Here is a 17,624-nt window from a genome sequence, read left to right as displayed (position 1 = left end):
GCTTTGTCTTGTCAACAGATCCCCCACCACGTCCACCACGGCCACCACGTCCACCACGTCCACCACGACCACCTCGTCCGCACAACTCTGAGTGAAGCGCCTCTAATCAGCGTTTTCCCTCACGATCTGTGACTCCATCTTGTTAACCCATGATACCCGGCACTCTCGGCGACTTCATTCTTTGAAACCGAGGCGAAAAGATGCCTCCGAAGCTGTTTTCAAAGATGCCCACCACACAGGGGCGGTCATTCTACGAAGAGCTTCGAGGGCACGACTCTGAAGGATATGACGGGGGGTCGCGAGCTGGACTTCTTGACGAAGAAAACCTCAATCACAACTTCCAGGACTATGATCTGGATCATGTGGAGGGCCTCACCGTTGATGATAGTCGTGCGACGCTAGCAGGTTTACGAAAGACACCGGCGTCGAAAGTCCCACCGGGGCACCAAAATGACCGGTCGATGTGGCTCGCGCACGACGACGATGCCGACAACGATGTTCCGCCCTCGCTCCTGGTCGAACCTCGAGGCGCTCACCCAGCAGGGAAGCCCAAAAGAAAGCAGAGTCGACAAGCTGCCTATACCATGCCCGGCTCATCCAACGCGCGAGCACAATGGGAAACAACCCAAGCCCACCAACCCCTCCACAACGATGAGCCATTCACACAGAGTCACCGGGGTAACGGCGCCCCGGGCTCTCTGTTCTCTGGGAGCGCATCTCTCGATGCGAAGAAGATGGCGGAATGGAGATGGGCAAATGTCCAGAACCTCGACAAGTTTATCAAAGAGGTCTACGATTATTACAGGGGATGTGGTATCAAGGCGATAATAACCGAACGGGTGCTGCATCTTGGGTACGTTCACGAAACTGACTCAAAACGAAGAAACCGTTGCTGACATGGCGTAGGAACGTGGCTTTCATAGCTGTCCTCTTGACCTTCCTCACGCAATGTGTTGACTACAGTCTTGTCCGCGGAAGCCAGAAGCTCTCGCAGATCATCGTTCCACAGTGCACTAGAAAGATGTCGGGGTGGTGGAATCTTGGCCTCTGGCTCTTTGCATTCTACTTCATATGGAAGGCAATCCAGTATATCTTGGACCTCCACCGGCTATTTCACGTCCGTGACTTTTACACACATTTGCTCAACATCCCAGACCACGACATGCAGACTATCACCTGGCAAGAAGTGGTGGCACGCGTAATGGCTCTACGAAACCAGAACTCAAAGACGGCAACCACCTTGACCCCGTTGCAAAGACATTTCATCGGCAGCCAGTCCAAAGAAAGGCTAGATGCGTCCGACATTGCGAATCGCATCATGAGACGTGAAAACTATCTCATTGCCCTGTTCAACAAGGACATTTTGGACCTGACTATTCCGCTGCCGTTCCTGCGAAAGCGGCAGTACTTCTCTCGTACTCTGGAGTGGACTTTGATGTTCAGTGTTCTCGACATGGTGTTTGACGAGAAGGGCCAGGTCAACCAGAAATTCCTGCGAGCCGACCGCAGAGGGGAGATAAGCGAGAAACTGCGCTCACGGTTCCAGTTTGCCGGCATCATGATTCTAGTGTTATCGCCTTTCGTGTCGCTCTATCTTGTCATCTATTACTTTTTGATGTACTATCATGTAAGTCACTAGTTCTTTGATGGGCGTGTAATTGTGCCAGTGTGAGCTCACATCTTGATTAGGAAATCCAAAAGAACCCGTCTGTATTGTCATCTCGGTCGTATACACCCCTTGCCGAGTGGAAATTTCGCGAGTTCAACGAGCTACCACACCTTTTCCAAAAGCGTCTGGACATGTCGAAAGCTTTTGCAACGCATTATATGGATCAGTTCCCAAAGGTTAAGACCGAGATGGTAGCCAAGTCCGTCGCATTTGTCTCGGGAGCGTTGGCAACCGTGTTGGCCATTGCATCTGTTTTCGATCCTGAACTTTTCCTCGGCTTCGAGATCACACCGGATCGCACCGTGCTCTTCTACACGGCCATTTTTGGTAGTATCTGGGCGGTTGCCCACGGCATGCAGTCTCAGGACGATGCAGTCTTCGACCCGGAATATGCCATGCGCAACGTGATCGAGTACACACACTACGAACCCGACCACTGGAAGGATAGACTTCACAGTTATGACATTAAGCTGGAGTTTGCTGAGCTATACAAACCCAAGATCGTTATCTTTCTGGAGGAGATTTTGGGCATCCTGACAACGCCGTTTGTCCTTTTTTTCAGCCTTCCCAAGTGCAGCGACCAGATCATCGACTTTTTCCGGGAGTTCACGCTTCACATTGACGGACTAGGCTATGTGTGCACCTTTGCAGAATTCGATTTCAAGAAGGCCATGGCGAACGCAAAGAAGCCGAGTGATGTTGGTGACGTACGCGACGAGTACTACTCAGCCAAACATGGGAAGATGGAAGCATCGTACTACGGGTTCATCGGGAATTATGGCAACTTTGCTCTCAACCCAAAGGGCGCCCCAGGATCACATCTCCCACCGGGAATGCGGAATCAATTTCACCCTCCGCCAGCCTGGCCTGGTCTGAACTCGCCGCCTCTTGGTGCTGACATGCAGACTTCCCGGATGGGTCGTAGTGAGTTTCGATCAATGAGCAGGGCTCCCGGCCAAGGTCTGCGCCCTGGGCCAAGTATGGTGGCTCCTTCTCCCATGGCGTCGATTCTCCTGGATCCGCATCACTTGCCGCCATCGCACCTTGTGAACCCGGGCCGGGCCTCGCATCCACACCGCGTTCAGCAAAACAGACGCCCCGGTGAAAGCAACATCATCGAGGAGTCTCTGGAAGATGAAGAACGAGGTAGGGAGGGTGTCAATCGTCACGACGATGAAGAGGTGTACGGTCATGGAGATGGCATGGATGAATCGGCCTGGCAGACATCACCGGCCAGAACCTTGAGCAGGGACAACAGCGCAATCGAGGGTATTGGGACTGCGGAGGCGGGAGTTGTGGACATGATTTATCAATTCAACCAGGCCCAGTTCACTCGGAACGGCGTTTGATGAATGCGGTTTTTCTTCTACGACAATGATACGAAGAGAGCCATAAGAGGCTCTGAGGAGGTGTTCGGGTAATCATGAGTTATGGCAACAAATTCTTGAGTGTTAGCTTATATTGCATTGCATGGGAGTGGATTGGGAGGCACGAGCGGCGTTGGGGACTCTTTCTAAGCATTATTATCACATCAATTTCATTTTGGATAACATAGACTTGCACCAGAGGAACAGTATAGACAGAACGGTCTGGCTGCTAGCGAGTTCAGTAAACGACAAAGCACACATTTTATGACATAAATACCTGCATTAAAAGTCTTAACCATGGCGAAACATAGTTGACGGAGAATCTGAGACTACCAGGAGAATCACGAGGGGAAGATGGGACCATCACTTATGAACAATCTAGCTGACACATAACAACCTCGGAGATGGCAAGGACTTTGAGACTTTCACAAGCCAAGTTCCCAACACTATTGAGTCAATCCACAGGAACCCAAGTCTTTGACTGTATTTATCTGTCGTGCTTGGCACCGGAGGTAACGTCTATCCTGGCTGAGTCAGAACTGGTCTCGCATTATTAGGTCCGTGATACTTTTATTGGTATTCATAGACTGTATCTGTCCATGATACACACAACCACTTTACCGCACATAACAGAAAGCTACAGAGACTGACCTATAAAGTCTTTGGGATTCACACTCATCCAGTGCCTCGGAGATGGGAAAACGTGCTCTTTCGGGACCGGCGGAGACCCGCAAATCACGGATCTGATAATGCAGAGCGGACAAGGATGCAAGTCTAGCCGAGGACCTTTGCGGACATATCTCTTGGGAATCTCTGATCTTGACGAGCATCACAGCCGGCAACCAGTGGGGGTTCCAGCACAAAATGACACTAACGGACCACTAACAGGAAAGATGGCGGGGTAGGCAGAGGATACTCCAGAAGACAGACCCCTGTGCAATAGGCCGGCGATTGGTAAAACTTCCTGGTCACCGATCTCCGACCGTTGTTGTGGCCGACTGGTCCATAATTTTGTCTTGGCCATTTGGGGGGGAAGAACTGTGCCGACAACGGTTGCAGAAAAATTCGGAGTTGTCCATTTGCCTATTTTGCCCATTCCTCAGCATTGCCAACTCTCAGCAGCACCAGCCGCTCATCTGCTTCCCCCACAGGACCCGTCCTGCCACCGTCCTGCCACCGCCAGCGACAACATCACCAGCTGCAGCGATTTTGGAAGAAAGAGCCGCTCTCGATCCCTTCCGGCGACCCCACCCATACACAAACGACAGGCTGCGGCTTTATCGCGAGGAGACAGATTGTTTGGGGCTTTTGCGGTTCTGTGGTTCAGTGGTCCCGCTGTGACCCGGCAGCGCACCTCCAAGAAAGAAGCTCTCTTTTTTTTGTGCTGTTTGCATTGCGTCACCGACTTCTGCTGCTGAATCCTGCGGCGCAGAAGCTTCAACACCACACGCTCGACCACTCTCCACCCCTCGATTCTTTTCAGTCTTCACCCTGGCTCTCGATCTAGGAGCGACGGGAGCCGTGGCTTCCCCAATGGCCCAGCCAAATGTCGTACCCGAAGAGGACTACGAGTAGGTTCCCCTTGGGGACTCGAGCCCGCTGCCTGTCCAAATCTGTGCTGACATCAGAATTGTAGCTATGAAGCCCTCCCACCCAACTTCTCGTTGTTGCAGAACATGGCTGCCGGCGCCTTTGCCGGCATCGCCGAGCACTGCGCAAGTAGGTAGTCCTGTCGTGGGGGAGACGCGTATGGAGCAGAAGGCTAACCAGAGTCACAGTGTACCCTATCGATGCAGTGAAGGTGAGCCGAGCTCCGCCGTTATCGACTTGGTATCGCGACTTTGACCTCTAACCTTTCTCTGGCGTACAGACTCGAATGCAGATAGTCAACCCAAGCGCCGGCTCGGTCTACAGTGGAGTCTTCCAGAGCACTTACAAGATGGCGAGCACAGAAGGTATTCTGAGCTTGTGGCGGGGCATGTCCAGCGTAATTGTCGGTGCCGGTGAGTTGCGGTCGAGTCTTGCAAAAGCTCTCTGGAGATTGAACTAACCTGTCGGCCGCCAACAGGCCCCGCGCACGCTGTTTACTTCGCCACATATGAAGCTGTAAAACATGTCATGGGCGGGAACCAGGCTGGCGTCCATCATCCACTTGCTGCTGCGACCAGTGGGGCGTGCGCCACGATTGCTAGCGATGCGCTAATGAACCCCTTTGACGGTATGGCCTATCTGATTCTGCTGGTTCATATCACGGCTGCTAACTGTCGCAAAACAGTCATCAAGCAAAGAATGCAGATCGCCGAGTCGGCCAAGCTCTACCGCTCCATGACCGATTGCGCCAAATATGTTTACAAGAACGAGGGCATCAAGGCCTTCTATGTCTCGTACCCCACGACGCTTTCCATGACGGTTCCCTTTACGGCGCTTCAGTTTCTCGCGTACGAATCGATCTCGACCTCGATGAACCCGACAAAGGCATATGACCCATTCACTCACTGTGTGGCTGGTGCGGTTGCGGGTGGTTTTGCGGCGGCCTTGACCACGCCCATGGACGTGATCAAGACCATGCTCCAGACACGTGGCAGCGCACACGATGCTGAACTCAGAACCGTCAATGGCTTCATGGCTGGTTGCCGCCTTTTGTTCAAACGCGAGGGTGCCAAGGGCTTCTTCAAAGGCGTCCAACCAAGAGTGTTGACGACCATGCCGAGCACCGCTATCTGCTGGTCAGCCTACGAGGCTTCCAAAGCCTACTTCATCCGTCAGAACGACTCGGCCTCCGAGTCCTCCACATAATGTGGCCGCTCAACCGATGCGTCTGCTTATTCTGTTAGGTGAGTGGTTCTCGGCTGCCTTCTTGGCAAAGACGGAGTTGTATTGACAATGCATCACAGCTAGAACAAGCTTATTTGCTCGCATCTGAGGATCAAAAGAGCTACATCCATGTTAGCTCCTCGCCCAGCTCGTGTCTACATATGAAATGAGCTGTGTTTACTTGAGGAGAAATCTGTAAGAATTTTGATGCAACCCGTGTGTGAGACCCACGATGGTCGAGGCGAGTTATGGGGGAAACTGGCCGAGACCGGATGAGGCACTGAACCACAAGCAAGCGTGCGCGCGGGGCTATAAGCATTTTGTACATATAATCCCTCTCCTGTCATCGCTTCTGCCACAATGCGTTGATTGGGCCCTAGATCTAGGTTGTGTAGATTCGAGAATAGGGGTTGCCCTTTCCACAATGAGATAAAGATGGACATCACCCTGTGGTGCTCTACTGAACAATGATTGTCTTATTCTCGACTGCTGCAGCAAACCTCTTCGAATCTGACATTGACTCCCTTGACCCACCTAGCTGCGCGGGCGGCTGTATACCAAACATTGCGATCATGAGCAAGGCCCGGAGGAACATATCCCTGAGTTTTGATTATATGCATTCGGTTCAATCCCGGGACCAGAAAACACAGGGCGCTCAACTGTGGCAAGCTTTCAGCTGTGCGAAGGACATATTGTTGGTGATATCGAGAGAAGATCTATGCACAATTGTTGCCACCTGGTCTGAATTCGATGAGATATGATCAAGGTTGTTTTTCGAGCGGGCACACTGTAAAGGGTGGTGATATATAAATACTAAGCCATCCTATAAGCACTGGGAATGAACTGGGCTCACTCCTCCCGGGTGTATGACAAGTCCCAGACATAGTCCTCAAACGATACACCCAAATACACCCCCTGCTCAACCATACACAATGCAAACCCAAGACAACGGAAGACCTTCTTCCAAGAGTAACCCTCTCTTCATTACTACCAAAGCAACTAACCAAACTACATCCCGAATGGGAACCCTGACCCTCCTCCAGGACCAAACTTGAAATGGAACTGTTGTCCACCACCGCCTCCGCTGCCGCCTTGCTGGTACATGAATGGGTGGCCACCTCCGAATGGATGCCCGTGGTGATACTGCTGCTGCTGCTCGTGGCTGTTCGGGTCGTCACCCCTGTCGAACCGTGCCCTGAGCTCGGGGTCGCTGAGAACCTCGTACGCCTCGTTGATGCTCGCCATCTTCTTCTCGGCTTCCTCCTTGGTAAGCCCTTGTTTGGCGGCCTTGTCGGGGTGGTGAACTTTGGAGAGCTTGCGGTAGGCAGACTTGATCTGGCGTTCGTCGGCGTCATGAGCAACACCAAGGACCTTGTAGTAGTCCTTGGTCTTGGAGCGTTTGAGGGCAACCTGGGCCTTTTGCATCAGAGGATTGACAAGGTCTTCCTTGTCAGGGCGAGCCTCGGCAGCCTTTTGGAGAGTGTTGATGGAAGCTTCGTACTCTTCCTTGTCGAGGAGGTGTTTGGCCTTGTAGAGAAGACCAAAGAAAGAGTTCTCATTTAGAGTGAGGGACTCTTCGCAGTATTCCTTGGCCTTTTTGCTGTTGGTCTGTTGCCGAACATTGTCAATACATGGCGGTTTTAACGGAGAAAGGGGCTGAGACGCAGAAGACTTACCTCGTAATACGCCTGGCACGCCATCTCAACTAACCTTGAAAGCAGTTCATTTGGAGCTGCCTTCGGTATCGAGCCATCTTCCCGCAGACTGTGGATCTGGTCCTTCACCTCCTTGATCAAGCCTTCACTGTCGCTCGTAGGTACGAGTTGCCGTACAGCAGTCATCTGCTGCCCCTTGTCCAAGGCCTTCTTCACCTTCTCCATGACTTTGATGGTCGCCTTCTCCTCCCTCAACAGCCGCTTGCACACCTTGTTGTCAGGGTCAGAGTGCAGGCACTTCCTGATAGCTGTCGCGCCGTCCTCGAGGTTTCCGAGCGCGTAGAATGTGATGGCTGAGATCTGGACGTGTGGCTTCGTGTTGCCAGGTTGCATTTGGAGGATGTGCTGCAGGTCAGCAATACCCCTTTCCACGGCTCCCCTCTCAAACGCGCAGTCCTTGCGAAGCTCGCGCAAGTGAATCGCCCTGTTCGCCGTCAGGATGGCATCGTCGGCCTGCTTGACACACTCTTCCCAGTTCCCAGCCTTGGCTGCTGCTTCAGCAGCCTTTGCCGCCGCCTTGGCCGCCTCAACTGCGGCAACCTCCTCTGTCTTCTTGGCCTTCTTGTAATGAAGCTTTGCTCCGTCCCAGTCGGCGGCGCTGGCGCGCAGTTTTCCTAGCTGAAGGTGCGCACCCTCGAAAGTTGGCTTGATCGAAAGCACCTTCTCGAAATCATCGGTGGCCTGTGATCTGCGGCCGAGAGAAAGGTAGGTTGTGGCGCGCTTGAACAAGGTCAAGTAGTTGGAGGGATCTCTGGCGATAGCAGCATCGTAGTAGACGAGGGCGTCGTTCGTTTCGCCCTTTGACAGGTGACTTTGCGCTGAGGCTAGGAGAGCAGAGATGGGGGTGTCGGCTGGGATGTCCGACGTTGAGAGGCCCGAGACCATTGACGGCGTTGATAGGAAGCCGGCCGCAAAGGCCAGCGTCGATGATAAGCGAACCATGACGGGGAGGTTGTTGCGAAAGACCAGAGTGTGTTCGAATTACAAAGCGTATCGTGGAATCTAACGACGGTTTAAACGAGACGTTTATGTGTCAGGCAGATGTGTGTGTAGTCAGGGGCGCAGGCAGCGCAAGGCGCGGTCAGACGACGAGCACCAACGGGGCAGCTAGGAAGAGCAAGTTAGGAAGCATGGAAGATCGGAACGGGCATTCGATTGTTGGATTAAAGCCTGCAAAGCAGTGAATGGGCAGGAGGAGTAAAAATAAGGTCCAGTGGCTGAAAGCCCCGGTATTATGTGACAAGTTGTCCTTTTTGGAGGCTTGCACCAAGATGAGATGGAAGCAAGTTCTAGACGTTACCGTGTCCAGAGATAGATCTGGGGACTTGGATATCGAGGCAAGGCTTTCTTCGTACTGTGTGCACAATGGTAGAAACAAATCTGGCCGCTACTCTTTTGGGTGGTATTGCTGACGCTTGGCTGGCTGAGACGACGACTTCAGCGGTCTCTATACAGTGCGTGTTCCCACTGCTGGGTCCAAACCGGGCCTTGGCATTCGGTAGCGCGGGGTGGCAGAAGACGGCACCAAGTGGGGCACACCCCAGCGGATTGATACGGCAAAATTTTTGACCGCTTTCGATTCTGCAGGTCCGAAAAATTAATTGTTTTCGAGCTTCGTTCGATCTCCATAACGAAAAGTTGAAGGTTGCGACACAGACACCAACTTCAACCCCACAACAGCAACACAAGCCGTCGCCAGTTCAATAATTACGACGGGACAATAGAAAAAATGTCGTTTCGCGGGGGTTCACGTGGCCGCGGTGGCGGTGGTGGTTTCGGTGGCCGTGGAGGAGGTGAGCAGTCTCACTGTCGAGGTGTGCGAATTGCGAAGGACAAGGTTACTAATGAATTGCCAACGAATTGCAGGTCGCGGCGGCTTCCAACAACGCGATATGGGCCCTCCCGCCCAGGTTCTCGAGATGGGCAAGTTCATTCATTCTTGCGAAGGTGAAATGGTCGTCGAGTCTACCAATGCCAAGATTCCTCACTTCAACGCGCCTATCTACCTAGAGAACAAGGTAGGTTTTCCTCTGGTGGTTCACGACCGCGCGGTGGTTAGCTGCGACGTAGCTGGAGACTGACAATTGATTCTGCAGACTCCGGTTGGCAAGGTCGACGAAGTTCTCGGTCCCATCAACCAGGTTTACTTCACCATCAAGCCCACCGAGGGCATCCAGGCCACTTCCTTCAAGGTTGGCGACAAGTTCTACATTGCCGGCGAGAAGCTCCTGCCCCTCGAGAAGTTCCTTCCCAAGCCTAAGCCTCCCCCGGGAGCCAGCAAAGTCAAGAAGCCCAGCCGTGGCGGCGCGTCCCGCGGTGGTCGTGGAGGTCCCGGTGGACGTGGTGGTAGGGGAGGATTCGGTGGCCGCGGTGGTGGTGGCTTTGGCGGCGGTCGCGGCGGCGGCGGTTTCGGCGGTGGTCGTGGCGGTGGCCGCGGCGGCAGCGGTTTCGGCGGCCGTGGAGGCGGTGGCCGCGGAGGTGGTGGTTTCTCTCGTGGCGGCAGAGGAGGCTTCAGCCGGTAAAGGAGAAATATTCTCAAAAAAGGGAAACTAGAGACGACAAAAGGGGAGGTCGCCACGGGTTGTTCGGATGTCTCGAGAATTCGTACAGTACACGGCATTGGAGGAGTAGCAAAGGGGCGGGCAGTCTATATCATCGAGCGGAGCGACCGCGTCAATGGCGTTGTCTGCGGAACTCGGGCTGGCTTAATGGCGTTTGGGAAGGGTCTTGGGTCTTTGCTTTCATTTATGGCAAAATATTTTTGCATCTGCTCGGATTGATTGTACATTCATCATAAAAGTTGAAGCGTAGCCTGAAATAGCGGACGCCGTTTTGGTCATTGACGGACTCTTCCCTGTTGTTTTTGGTTTCATACCTATACGCCGACTAACTACACACAGCCATTTCCTCGCCTTTCTCTCACGCACCAAAGCCCTTTTACCTCGTCTGGAGCGGATATGATGCCACAGGTGGCTTCTGGTGGTAACTCTGGAGCAAGAATCCCAAGGCCAGAAGCACGCCCAAGAAGCCGAGGCCTGTTCCGAAATACTGAGCAGCTCTGTAGCCCTTCAGGAGCTCATCGCCTGTCTCATTGACATGCTAGTGGCGGCTTTAGCTATTTGTCTTGGTGTAGCACAAGTAGGGTCATACATACCACCTCTATAGTACCCGCAATTCCAAGAGCAAGGGAAATCCTACATCCAGAGTCAACACTAGTTTCCAACCCCTTTTTTTCAGGCTAACATACGAATAGTTGACCGTCGTTACTACCAAGCTTGCGGCGATGCCTTGGTGTTCTTTGGAAACGCTATTGCTGAGTAAAATGGTGGCCTAGGTAGAAAGTAAGCCATCTCGTACATAACAACGATCCGAAAAGGGACCTTGGAACAGCATACCGCCGGATTACCCATGTCCATCCCCTATCACGATGTGTCAGTGGCGATATCCTAGTTGAATGGGAGGAAGAGGTGACTGACAAACGGCATGATAAGTATCCCGAAAAAAGTACTAAACCAGTAGCTCTGATGGACAGGTGCGGTGGCGAGAAGGAGACTTCCGATGAAGAATGCACACATGGATATCAACATGATCCAGTGAGGCTTGACTCGCGACATCAAGAATCCGACCAGAATACTGGCAGCAAGGCCACATATCGGACTTTACACCGCAACGTCTCGTTAGTTCTTTTCATTTTCCCTTGTTGACTAGGCAACTTGGGGGGATACGTACGCTGGAATGAAGCTCACAGAAGCGAGCAACGGCGACCATCCTTTCAGATTTTGAACAACATTGAAGGTGTAATAAATCCAAATACTAAAACACCCCCAGCCAGCCCCCGTACAGCCCAACACAAAGTTCGTCGCCGGCTTCATGGCCGCGATAGGAATAAGGGGGTAAGGCGCCTTCCACTCATGAGACACGAAAGCAGCAATCAAGATCAACCCAATGATCAACAGGAAATACGTATAAGGTGTCTTCCAAGAGACGTTGGGAGCTTGATTGAATGCAAAGTTCAGCAGCACCAACCCGCTGACGCCGAGCATCATACCCCATCCATCGAACTGTGACCACAAGCCCTCCCCCCCTTTCAGACAAGACTGACCCCGTGAAGTCGGCAGGATAAACAAGCTCACCACCGCGAGCACAAAGCACATGATGGCCAACAGCCAAAACGCCCACGGCCAGTTCCCTCGCACTGCAAACAAACTCGAGAAGATAGCCCCCATGACAAACCCCAGCGGCGCCGACGCCCCAAACAGGCAGAGCACCATATTCTTCCTCATCCCCGGCTGATACGTCCTGCCCAACAACGCCTGCCCGCTCGGCACCAACAGCGCCGGTCCGATCCCCTGCAGCCCCCTCGCCACACAAAAGAAGACCGTCCCCTCGCCCGCGCTGCGCTCGGCGTGTCCAGAAAACCCAGCAATCAAGCTCCACAGGCCGAACCAAAGCCAGCCAGTGACAAACACCTTTTTGTGGCCAAAGAGATCGCCCACACGGCCAGACGGAAGGACGAATGTTGCTGATGTGAGGCCGTACGCGGCTGAGTACCACGCCATGGTGCCGGGAGTGGAGTCACCAAAGGACTGGGAGATGATCGAGGCGGGGACCATGGCCTGGGCGAGACCGGCAAGCATGAGGATCTGGGCTAGGCAGATGAGGAGGACGAAGAGGATCTCGTGAAAAGGGGAGACGAGGACGTCTGGCCGGGTGGAAGGGGACTGGGTAGCCGCTGAGGGAGGTGAGCGAGGACGGGTTGGAGTGGATGAGGCAGAGGATTGATAGGGGGAGGAGGACGATACCATGGTTCGGGAGGCGGCCCTGGATTTGCGCCGAGGGGAAAAGTGAGAGGCTTTCGGCTTGGCGATGGCAGTGGAGGAGGAGAAGGAAGATGAAAGGTAGGTGGTGTCGGTTTCTGCATCTTCCAGGGGTACCATGGTCGACTGAGAATCCGCGGGGTTCACCGCATCGTACTGTTGCACGGAGAACTGCTTGCTATCCCTGTTTTCCTCATCAGCCCGAAGATCGGGATGAAGGGGTAGGGAGGGCAAGGGGTGGTGACGCTCAGGTTCTTTTTGAGATGACTGACGAGGTGTTAGAGGCCTGTGAAAAGCGGGATAGGGCTGAGATGATGCCCTGTTTCTCCCGCTGTTTTTGCTGATGTGGATGCCGATGTGCTGCTGCACTGGTCGTGTAGCGGTCGGGTCGGGTGGCCTGGGTAGATCGTGAGGCTCTGAGGTGAACGACATAGAAGGCGGGTTTGATGAGAGAGGCCCCTTGTAGTTTGCATCAAGGTTGTTAGGTCTCTCCGAGACGGGCCGCCGTCCAGTCACATGGACTTGGCCACGTTGACGTGAGGCCCGGCGCTCGGAGAGAACATCATCCAGGCTCGATGAGTTCCGGCGTGATCGGCCATTGGCCTCTCCAAACTGACCTTGGAACTGCAGTCGAAACGACTCAGTCGCTACGGTCATGGCATCTACTGCCCATTGCGTAGCATCGACCGCCGCCTGGTCGTCCCAAGAACAGGACGGTTTTCTGGTACCCATAGTTTCTGATTTGCGAGTATATTTTGTCGCAGGTGAGCAGAGGAGAGAGAGGACCAGTGAAAGCTGTAGGGCAGGTGTTCTCTGGTTGTATCCTCACACACGCATCTAGCTGGTCGGACGTTGCAGTTAAAGAATGGAATTCGGGAGTGAGATAGACCAATGTTGACAGGAGAGTGTGAGAAGCGCAACGAAGGAAGTTGGAGGCACACTGGCCTTCTTGAAAGCAGATGGTCATGCCTGGAAGATGGCAATATGTTGGTTGGGGGTCCATGGGCTGGCTTAGTTTAAATAGAAGGCGGGATTCGTGGCTACGATCAGAACTTGAAGAGCTCGATGTACATAGCGCAGCGCAGAGGCTGTTCGAGCGCACGCCATCACAAGAGGATCGGGCGTGTCCCAGAGATGCATGAAATCTTCTCTCTTTTCTCTCCAACCTCCCCGAGATATACAGAAGCCTGAGGGACTAGTGCGCTCAGGGCTCTTGATGAAGGCGGGTGCGAGGTTGGGAGGTTGGTTGCAAACTCAAAACAGCGACACGAACACCAGCGCATACATCTCTGTCAGGGTGCAGACTCGCAATGAGACTGGATCACATGAGAAGGTGAGGCAAATAGCGGTGGCAGTGTCCAAGATCCGATCTTCAATCACAAAGATATCTTCGTTATTTAATACCAAGAGCGGTAATGGGGATAAACCATAACATTCTGCCATCTGCGAGACTGTTGGATCTTCAACTAGCAGGGAAAGGCTGGTGCCGGACACCACTGACAGTGAATAAAAGGGGCCTTGAACTTCGACGGTTTGCGCCAGAGGACAATTAAAGAACAATTAACACAAAAAGAAAACCCTCCGAGCCAGTTTTCACATTCTTTCAAGGGTATCAAAAGCCGCTGGTCGAACTCTTGGGATACTCCCCAGGTATATGTAGATGTGAGATGGTTGGGGCACTGTCTGTTCGCTCGGCGCCTGGTCGTACTTGCGGGTCGTTTTGGGCTATACCCCCATTGGCCTGCCCATACCAGTTCCCTCGAGGCTCCGACTTGTAGCCATCTTGGCCGTCTGTCACCGAGATGTTCTGTGTGGCATAGAGTCGATCATCTGCATCGGCTCGTGAGGACAATGTTTGAGCCTGATCTCTGAGCGTGGAAGGCGAGATAGGAACTGGTTCTGCCCACACCATGCCATCTTTCTGATAAGAATCCGATCCTCCATTGGTGTAGACTTGGTTATTTGCAGACCCAACGACACGTCCGTTTGGTTCCTCGTAGGCGCCTGTTGTTGTCCCGGTCTGGGGGATGGGCGGCGAGCGCAGGTCCTCGTTCCGTCGAGTTGTCGATGACGTATCGAAATGCTGATGGGTATGATATTGCGGTCCTAGCTCACTTCCGGGGATGGTATTGGCTGCAACAATGACATCGCGATCGTTCTCGTCGTATCTGTTTGGTTCGGAGCTTATGCTAAGTGGCGAGAGGGGGACCTGTAAGCCTCGTTGTGCGTTTACTTGGAGGTCAGATGGGAATCGCCCACCTGAAGGACGTCGAGGCAGGGAGTCTGGTCTCGGCTGCTGATTGACGGATGTGGCAGTTGCCATGAAGGGGGGGTCTTCGTCATCGTCGACCCCGTCGCTGCTAAGAGACGACCGTTGAGATGATCTGCTAATGCTTCGACTGTTGCCACGCACGAGATTGCTTCGCTCTTCCGGAGTCCTCTCGGTCAAAGTTTTGATGTCCTCGTACCAGGCCATCATCGTATCATGGCTCTCCGCGCGGAATACCCATGTGTGGCCACGATGCATCGATCCTGTCTGGCGGCCCTTGAGAACGAACTTATTCGAGGATCCGCCTTCTGTGGAGTGCGATCCCAATTTCTGTTCCGGCAGGTAGAGGGACATGACGGGTGCTTGTGTCTTGTCCGCAGATTTGAACTCGTGCAGATGCGTGGGTGAAAGAACGTACCTGCATGTGTCAGTACAAACAAACCTTGTACACGTGGTCTCGGCAAGAGAAGAACATACCATCCGGCTGTGTAGCTCTTCAAGTACTTGCTCTTCCGTTCCAACAAGCCCGCTCGAATCTCTTGGCAAGCATAGTGATCCCGTCCTGGGTAATGTATGAACTCAGCTGACCGCATGGGAAGGTCGGGGTCAACAAAGCGTTCATCTCTGTGAACAAAAGATAGCCATTCTGCGTCCTTGGCCAGGGTGATGGGGCCAAGCCGAAGCTCTTCGATGGTCCCATAGGCAGAGTCTGCTTCCCGCTTGAGTATGCTGGCATAGGCGTTGTATGACTTTTGGATCTCGCCGACGACAATCGACTCGAGTTCTTTCCCCGAGTTCTCCAGGTTTAGGTATGCCTTGAATAGGAACAGTGAGTATCACTCTGCGCACCGCCTTGAAAGGGGGGGCTTACCTGATGCAGGTAGTTTTCCTCATCTATCTGTTTCTCCAACTGCCGGTCAACGTTAAGTCGTAATAAATAAGGATCTTGCTTTCCAGTTGTCAAGGCCGTGTCGAGCTCGGTTTGGCCCAAGACGTCCTGTAGGTGATTTACAGCCTTGCGAGTCGCCTCCATCTCTTTATCCACCGAGTTCTTGAAGTCGCCTGATAGGTTCTTGATCTCTTTGATCTTCTGATGCAAGTCGCTACGCAGACCGGTCAGTGCCAAGATGACATCCTCCTCAATCTCTCTCGCCTTGTTAGCCTCCATAATGGCTTGTTTGTTGTGCCCTCGCAAAATCTGCAATGCGTCATCGAGACCACCGGACGCGATGAAGCCCGGAGGCGTCGTGATATTGTTCAGCACATTGCCCAGTTTGATTAGCGACTTGGCTCGGTGTTCATAGTGTGCTTGGATTTCGCGAAAGTATGTAATCAAGTCCTTGAGAATCTTGCGCCAGGCTTCAAGCATGAGGTTAGCCACAAGATCGCAAGGATGGGTGATCTGGTCGAGACAAGCACTAACCTTGAAAGCGGTTCGCAAGAACCTCAGTCGGACTACCCGATGTGGGCACTGGGCAGTAGAAAGCGCTGTGAAGTTCATCCTGGTCTGTCGTTGGCTGAAGGGCAAGACTCCTCACACTGCCTGCCTTCATGCTCCGCCGGCTGTTACTTCGCTTCAGACTGCCGCTCCTCCGTATGGAGGCCTTCTTCTTCAGGGTGTTGCCACGAGACAGAGATGTCGCTCCATCGTTGGTGATGCCTGCGACGGAGCCGGCGTAGGAACTGGACCGCTGCATCGCGCTGTTGTTGACGTGATTACTGGTCTTGCTATATCTCTGGCCGTCAATAATGGAGCTTCCTCGCTGGCTAACATCCCACTCTTCGGTGAACTTGGTCGGACGCGGGGCTACGGGACCGTCAAGGTGGTTGTCGTGTTCGACGTGGGAGTTTGCAATGGTATTGGAGAGGGTCTCGGCATCTGCTGCAGCCGTGGGATAGCCCTGTTCCATGCCGTGCTGCTGCTGAGGAAAATGGTTTGAAGGGCCGTATCCACGGTCCTGACTGAGGGGAGGGGGGGAAACGACGCCAGCTGGAGACCGGTTGGTTGACATGATGGTCGGTGCTAATGCGAAGTGCAACGGGAAGACATATAGGCGCTTTAGAGTTTGGCCGCACAGGTGTCGACTCGCTGAGGGCTGGTTCACCAATTATTAGCTCCGGTACTTTGTACAGATGGGAAGCGGCTGCCTCCTGGTGCCAGGGTGCGCTGCGCGCGGAAGAAGAGCAAGAATGAGACGATGGGGCGTACATGCGACACAGAATGCTTTCACAGGTCTGGACGGTGTCTCAGGCAGAGAAGGAGATAGGTATTATCTTGTATGCTGTGTTTTTGCCGGCGGCGCAATAGATCAGAAAAGTAGTGGTCGAGCGAAAAGAGATGACGGGTGCGATGTACGGATATCCCTATGCTGGATGGATGAGGGATGGCGATTTGGGGGTCTAGGCGGTGATGTCGACCGACGACGTCGTCGTCTTGAGAGTGCTTGGCGGAGGGCCCCTTTCGGGAAAGGAGCTGGGCTTTGACAGGGTTCCTTGGGGCCTTTTTGATTGACTGGGGTTCCGTTGTCTGCTGATCGGGATGTCGGCCAAAAATGAGCTGGCCACCCCGGTCGACTCATGGACGTCTTGTCCTGTACAGATGGTTGTACAGAGAGAGAAGGACCCTGCGGCCAGTCTGATGATATCAAATGCACAATCGACCCCAGTGCTGCTGGAGAAAGACTGGAAGTGAAGTGAGCTCCAGAATCAGCAAGCAGCCTGCCTCGAACTGGTTCCATGCCGAGAACATAACATGGTCCCCGTGAGCCTTTGTGTGATGACGTATGGCGCCCTGAACCCCTCCTCCAACCACCAGTGGGAGGCACGGGAGGCCAATGAGTCTGGTAAGACTGCAGGTGGCTTGTCAAGCCCCTGTTCACTGCTGAAGACGCATCTTGCGTCATGCCTCCGAGCTTAATTATCAAGCAACGAATCCAAAATACATACAGTCTATTACCTAGACTAGACTATAAC

The 17,624-nt window shown here is 53.4% G+C and overlaps 7 protein-coding genes across 7 annotated transcripts; 3 read left to right on the top strand and 4 right to left on the bottom strand.

Annotated features, from left to right (window-relative positions):
- Nucleotides 1–224: 224 nt before the first annotated feature.
- Nucleotides 225–3,018, top strand: ATG9 (autophagy protein atg9; the record flags this gene model as incomplete). Its single annotated transcript, XM_062890978.1, has 3 exons — nucleotides 225–853; nucleotides 964–1,627; nucleotides 1,690–3,018. The coding sequence occupies 3 exons, from the start codon at nucleotides 225–227 to the stop codon at nucleotides 3,016–3,018; spliced, it is 2,622 nt and encodes an 873-aa protein (XP_062742126.1).
- Nucleotides 3,019–3,643: 625 nt separating this feature from the next.
- Nucleotides 3,644–6,209, top strand: MRS4 (Fe(2+) transporter). Its single transcript, XM_062890977.1, has 5 exons — nucleotides 3,644–4,607; nucleotides 4,673–4,755; nucleotides 4,815–5,254; nucleotides 5,312–5,870; nucleotides 5,931–6,209. The coding sequence occupies exons 1-3, from the start codon at nucleotides 4,570–4,572 to the stop codon at nucleotides 4,886–4,888; spliced, it is 195 nt and encodes a 64-aa protein (XP_062742125.1). The 5' UTR covers nucleotides 3,644–4,569; the 3' UTR covers nucleotides 4,889–5,254; nucleotides 5,312–5,870; nucleotides 5,931–6,209.
- A 387-nt stretch (nucleotides 6,210–6,596) lies between these two features.
- On the bottom strand, nucleotides 6,597–8,927 carry DNJ1 (Tetratricopeptide repeat and J domain-containing co-chaperone dnj1). The gene is made up of 2 exons (XM_062890976.1): nucleotides 7,527–8,927; nucleotides 6,597–7,458 (listed from the first exon to the last, which is right to left on the bottom strand). The coding sequence occupies exons 1-2, from the start codon at nucleotides 8,505–8,507 to the stop codon at nucleotides 6,859–6,861; spliced, it is 1,581 nt and encodes a 526-aa protein (XP_062742124.1). The 5' UTR covers nucleotides 8,508–8,927; the 3' UTR covers nucleotides 6,597–6,858.
- A 230-nt stretch (nucleotides 8,928–9,157) lies between these two features.
- GAR1_2 (H/ACA snoRNP pseudouridylase subunit) lies at nucleotides 9,158–12,657 on the top strand. The gene is made up of 5 exons (XM_062890975.1): nucleotides 9,158–9,358; nucleotides 9,432–9,583; nucleotides 9,662–10,906; nucleotides 11,057–11,458; nucleotides 11,677–12,657. The coding sequence occupies exons 1-3, from the start codon at nucleotides 9,295–9,297 to the stop codon at nucleotides 10,085–10,087; spliced, it is 642 nt and encodes a 213-aa protein (XP_062742123.1). The 5' UTR covers nucleotides 9,158–9,294; the 3' UTR covers nucleotides 10,088–10,906; nucleotides 11,057–11,458; nucleotides 11,677–12,657.
- Nucleotides 10,503–13,114, bottom strand: QC762_505510 (uncharacterized protein; the record flags this gene model as incomplete). The annotated part of the gene is made up of 6 exons (XM_062890974.1): nucleotides 10,503–10,664; nucleotides 10,720–10,759; nucleotides 10,813–10,895; nucleotides 10,961–10,984; nucleotides 11,042–11,222; nucleotides 11,295–13,114. 6 exons carry the CDS (start codon nucleotides 13,112–13,114, stop codon nucleotides 10,503–10,505), a joined length of 2,310 nt encoding a protein of 769 aa, XP_062742122.1.
- Nucleotides 13,115–13,994: 880 nt separating this feature from the next.
- On the bottom strand, nucleotides 13,995–16,663 carry SLM2 (phosphatidylinositol 4,5-bisphosphate-binding protein; the record flags this gene model as incomplete). Its single annotated transcript, XM_062890973.1, has 4 exons — nucleotides 13,995–15,069; nucleotides 15,129–15,466; nucleotides 15,523–16,010; nucleotides 16,075–16,663. 4 exons carry the CDS (start codon nucleotides 16,661–16,663, stop codon nucleotides 13,995–13,997), a joined length of 2,490 nt encoding a protein of 829 aa, XP_062742121.1.
- A 47-nt stretch (nucleotides 16,664–16,710) lies between these two features.
- On the bottom strand, nucleotides 16,711–17,389 carry QC762_0080580 (uncharacterized protein; the record flags this gene model as incomplete). The annotated part of the gene is made up of 3 exons (XM_062883901.1): nucleotides 16,711–16,747; nucleotides 17,074–17,242; nucleotides 17,275–17,389. 3 exons carry the CDS (start codon nucleotides 17,387–17,389, stop codon nucleotides 16,711–16,713), a joined length of 321 nt encoding a protein of 106 aa, XP_062742120.1.
- Nucleotides 17,390–17,624: the final 235 nt, after the last annotated feature.

This window comes from Podospora pseudocomata, chromosome 5, assembly GCF_035222375.1.
Source record: "Podospora pseudocomata strain CBS 415.72m chromosome 5, whole genome shotgun sequence".
Taxonomy (NCBI): Eukaryota; Fungi; Ascomycota; class Sordariomycetes; order Sordariales; family Podosporaceae; genus Podospora; species Podospora pseudocomata.
Note: the sequence above shows the minus strand (reverse complement) of the source record. Positions and strands in the feature narration are given on the sequence as shown.

Excerpts from the sequence above, each read along its gene's own strand:
- MRS4 (XM_062890977.1), top strand. The coding sequence starts at position 4,570 with ATGGCCCAGCCAAATGTCGTACCCGAAGAGGACTACGA. Across the intron at positions 4,608-4,672 it reads GTACCCGAAGAGGACTACGA|CTATGAAGCCCTCCCACCCA; the intron begins GTAGGTTCCCCT and ends TCAGAATTGTAG. Across the intron at positions 4,756-4,814 it reads CATCGCCGAGCACTGCGCAA|TGTACCCTATCGATGCAGTG; the intron begins GTAGGTAGTCCT and ends CCAGAGTCACAG.
- DNJ1 (XM_062890976.1), bottom strand. The coding sequence starts at position 8,507 with ATGGTTCGCTTATCATCGACGCTGGCCTTTGCGGCCGGCTTCCTATCA. Across the intron at positions 7,459-7,526 it reads CGTGCCAGGCGTATTACGAG|ACCAACAGCAAAAAGGCCAA; the intron begins GTAAGTCTTCTG and ends GTTCGGCAACAG.
- GAR1_2 (XM_062890975.1), top strand. The coding sequence starts at position 9,295 with ATGTCGTTTCGCGGGGGTTCACGTGGCCGCGGTGGCGGTGGTGGTTTC. Across the intron at positions 9,359-9,431 it reads TTTCGGTGGCCGTGGAGGAG|GTCGCGGCGGCTTCCAACAA; the intron begins GTGAGCAGTCTC and ends AACGAATTGCAG. Across the intron at positions 9,584-9,661 it reads CTATCTACCTAGAGAACAAG|ACTCCGGTTGGCAAGGTCGA; the intron begins GTAGGTTTTCCT and ends TTGATTCTGCAG.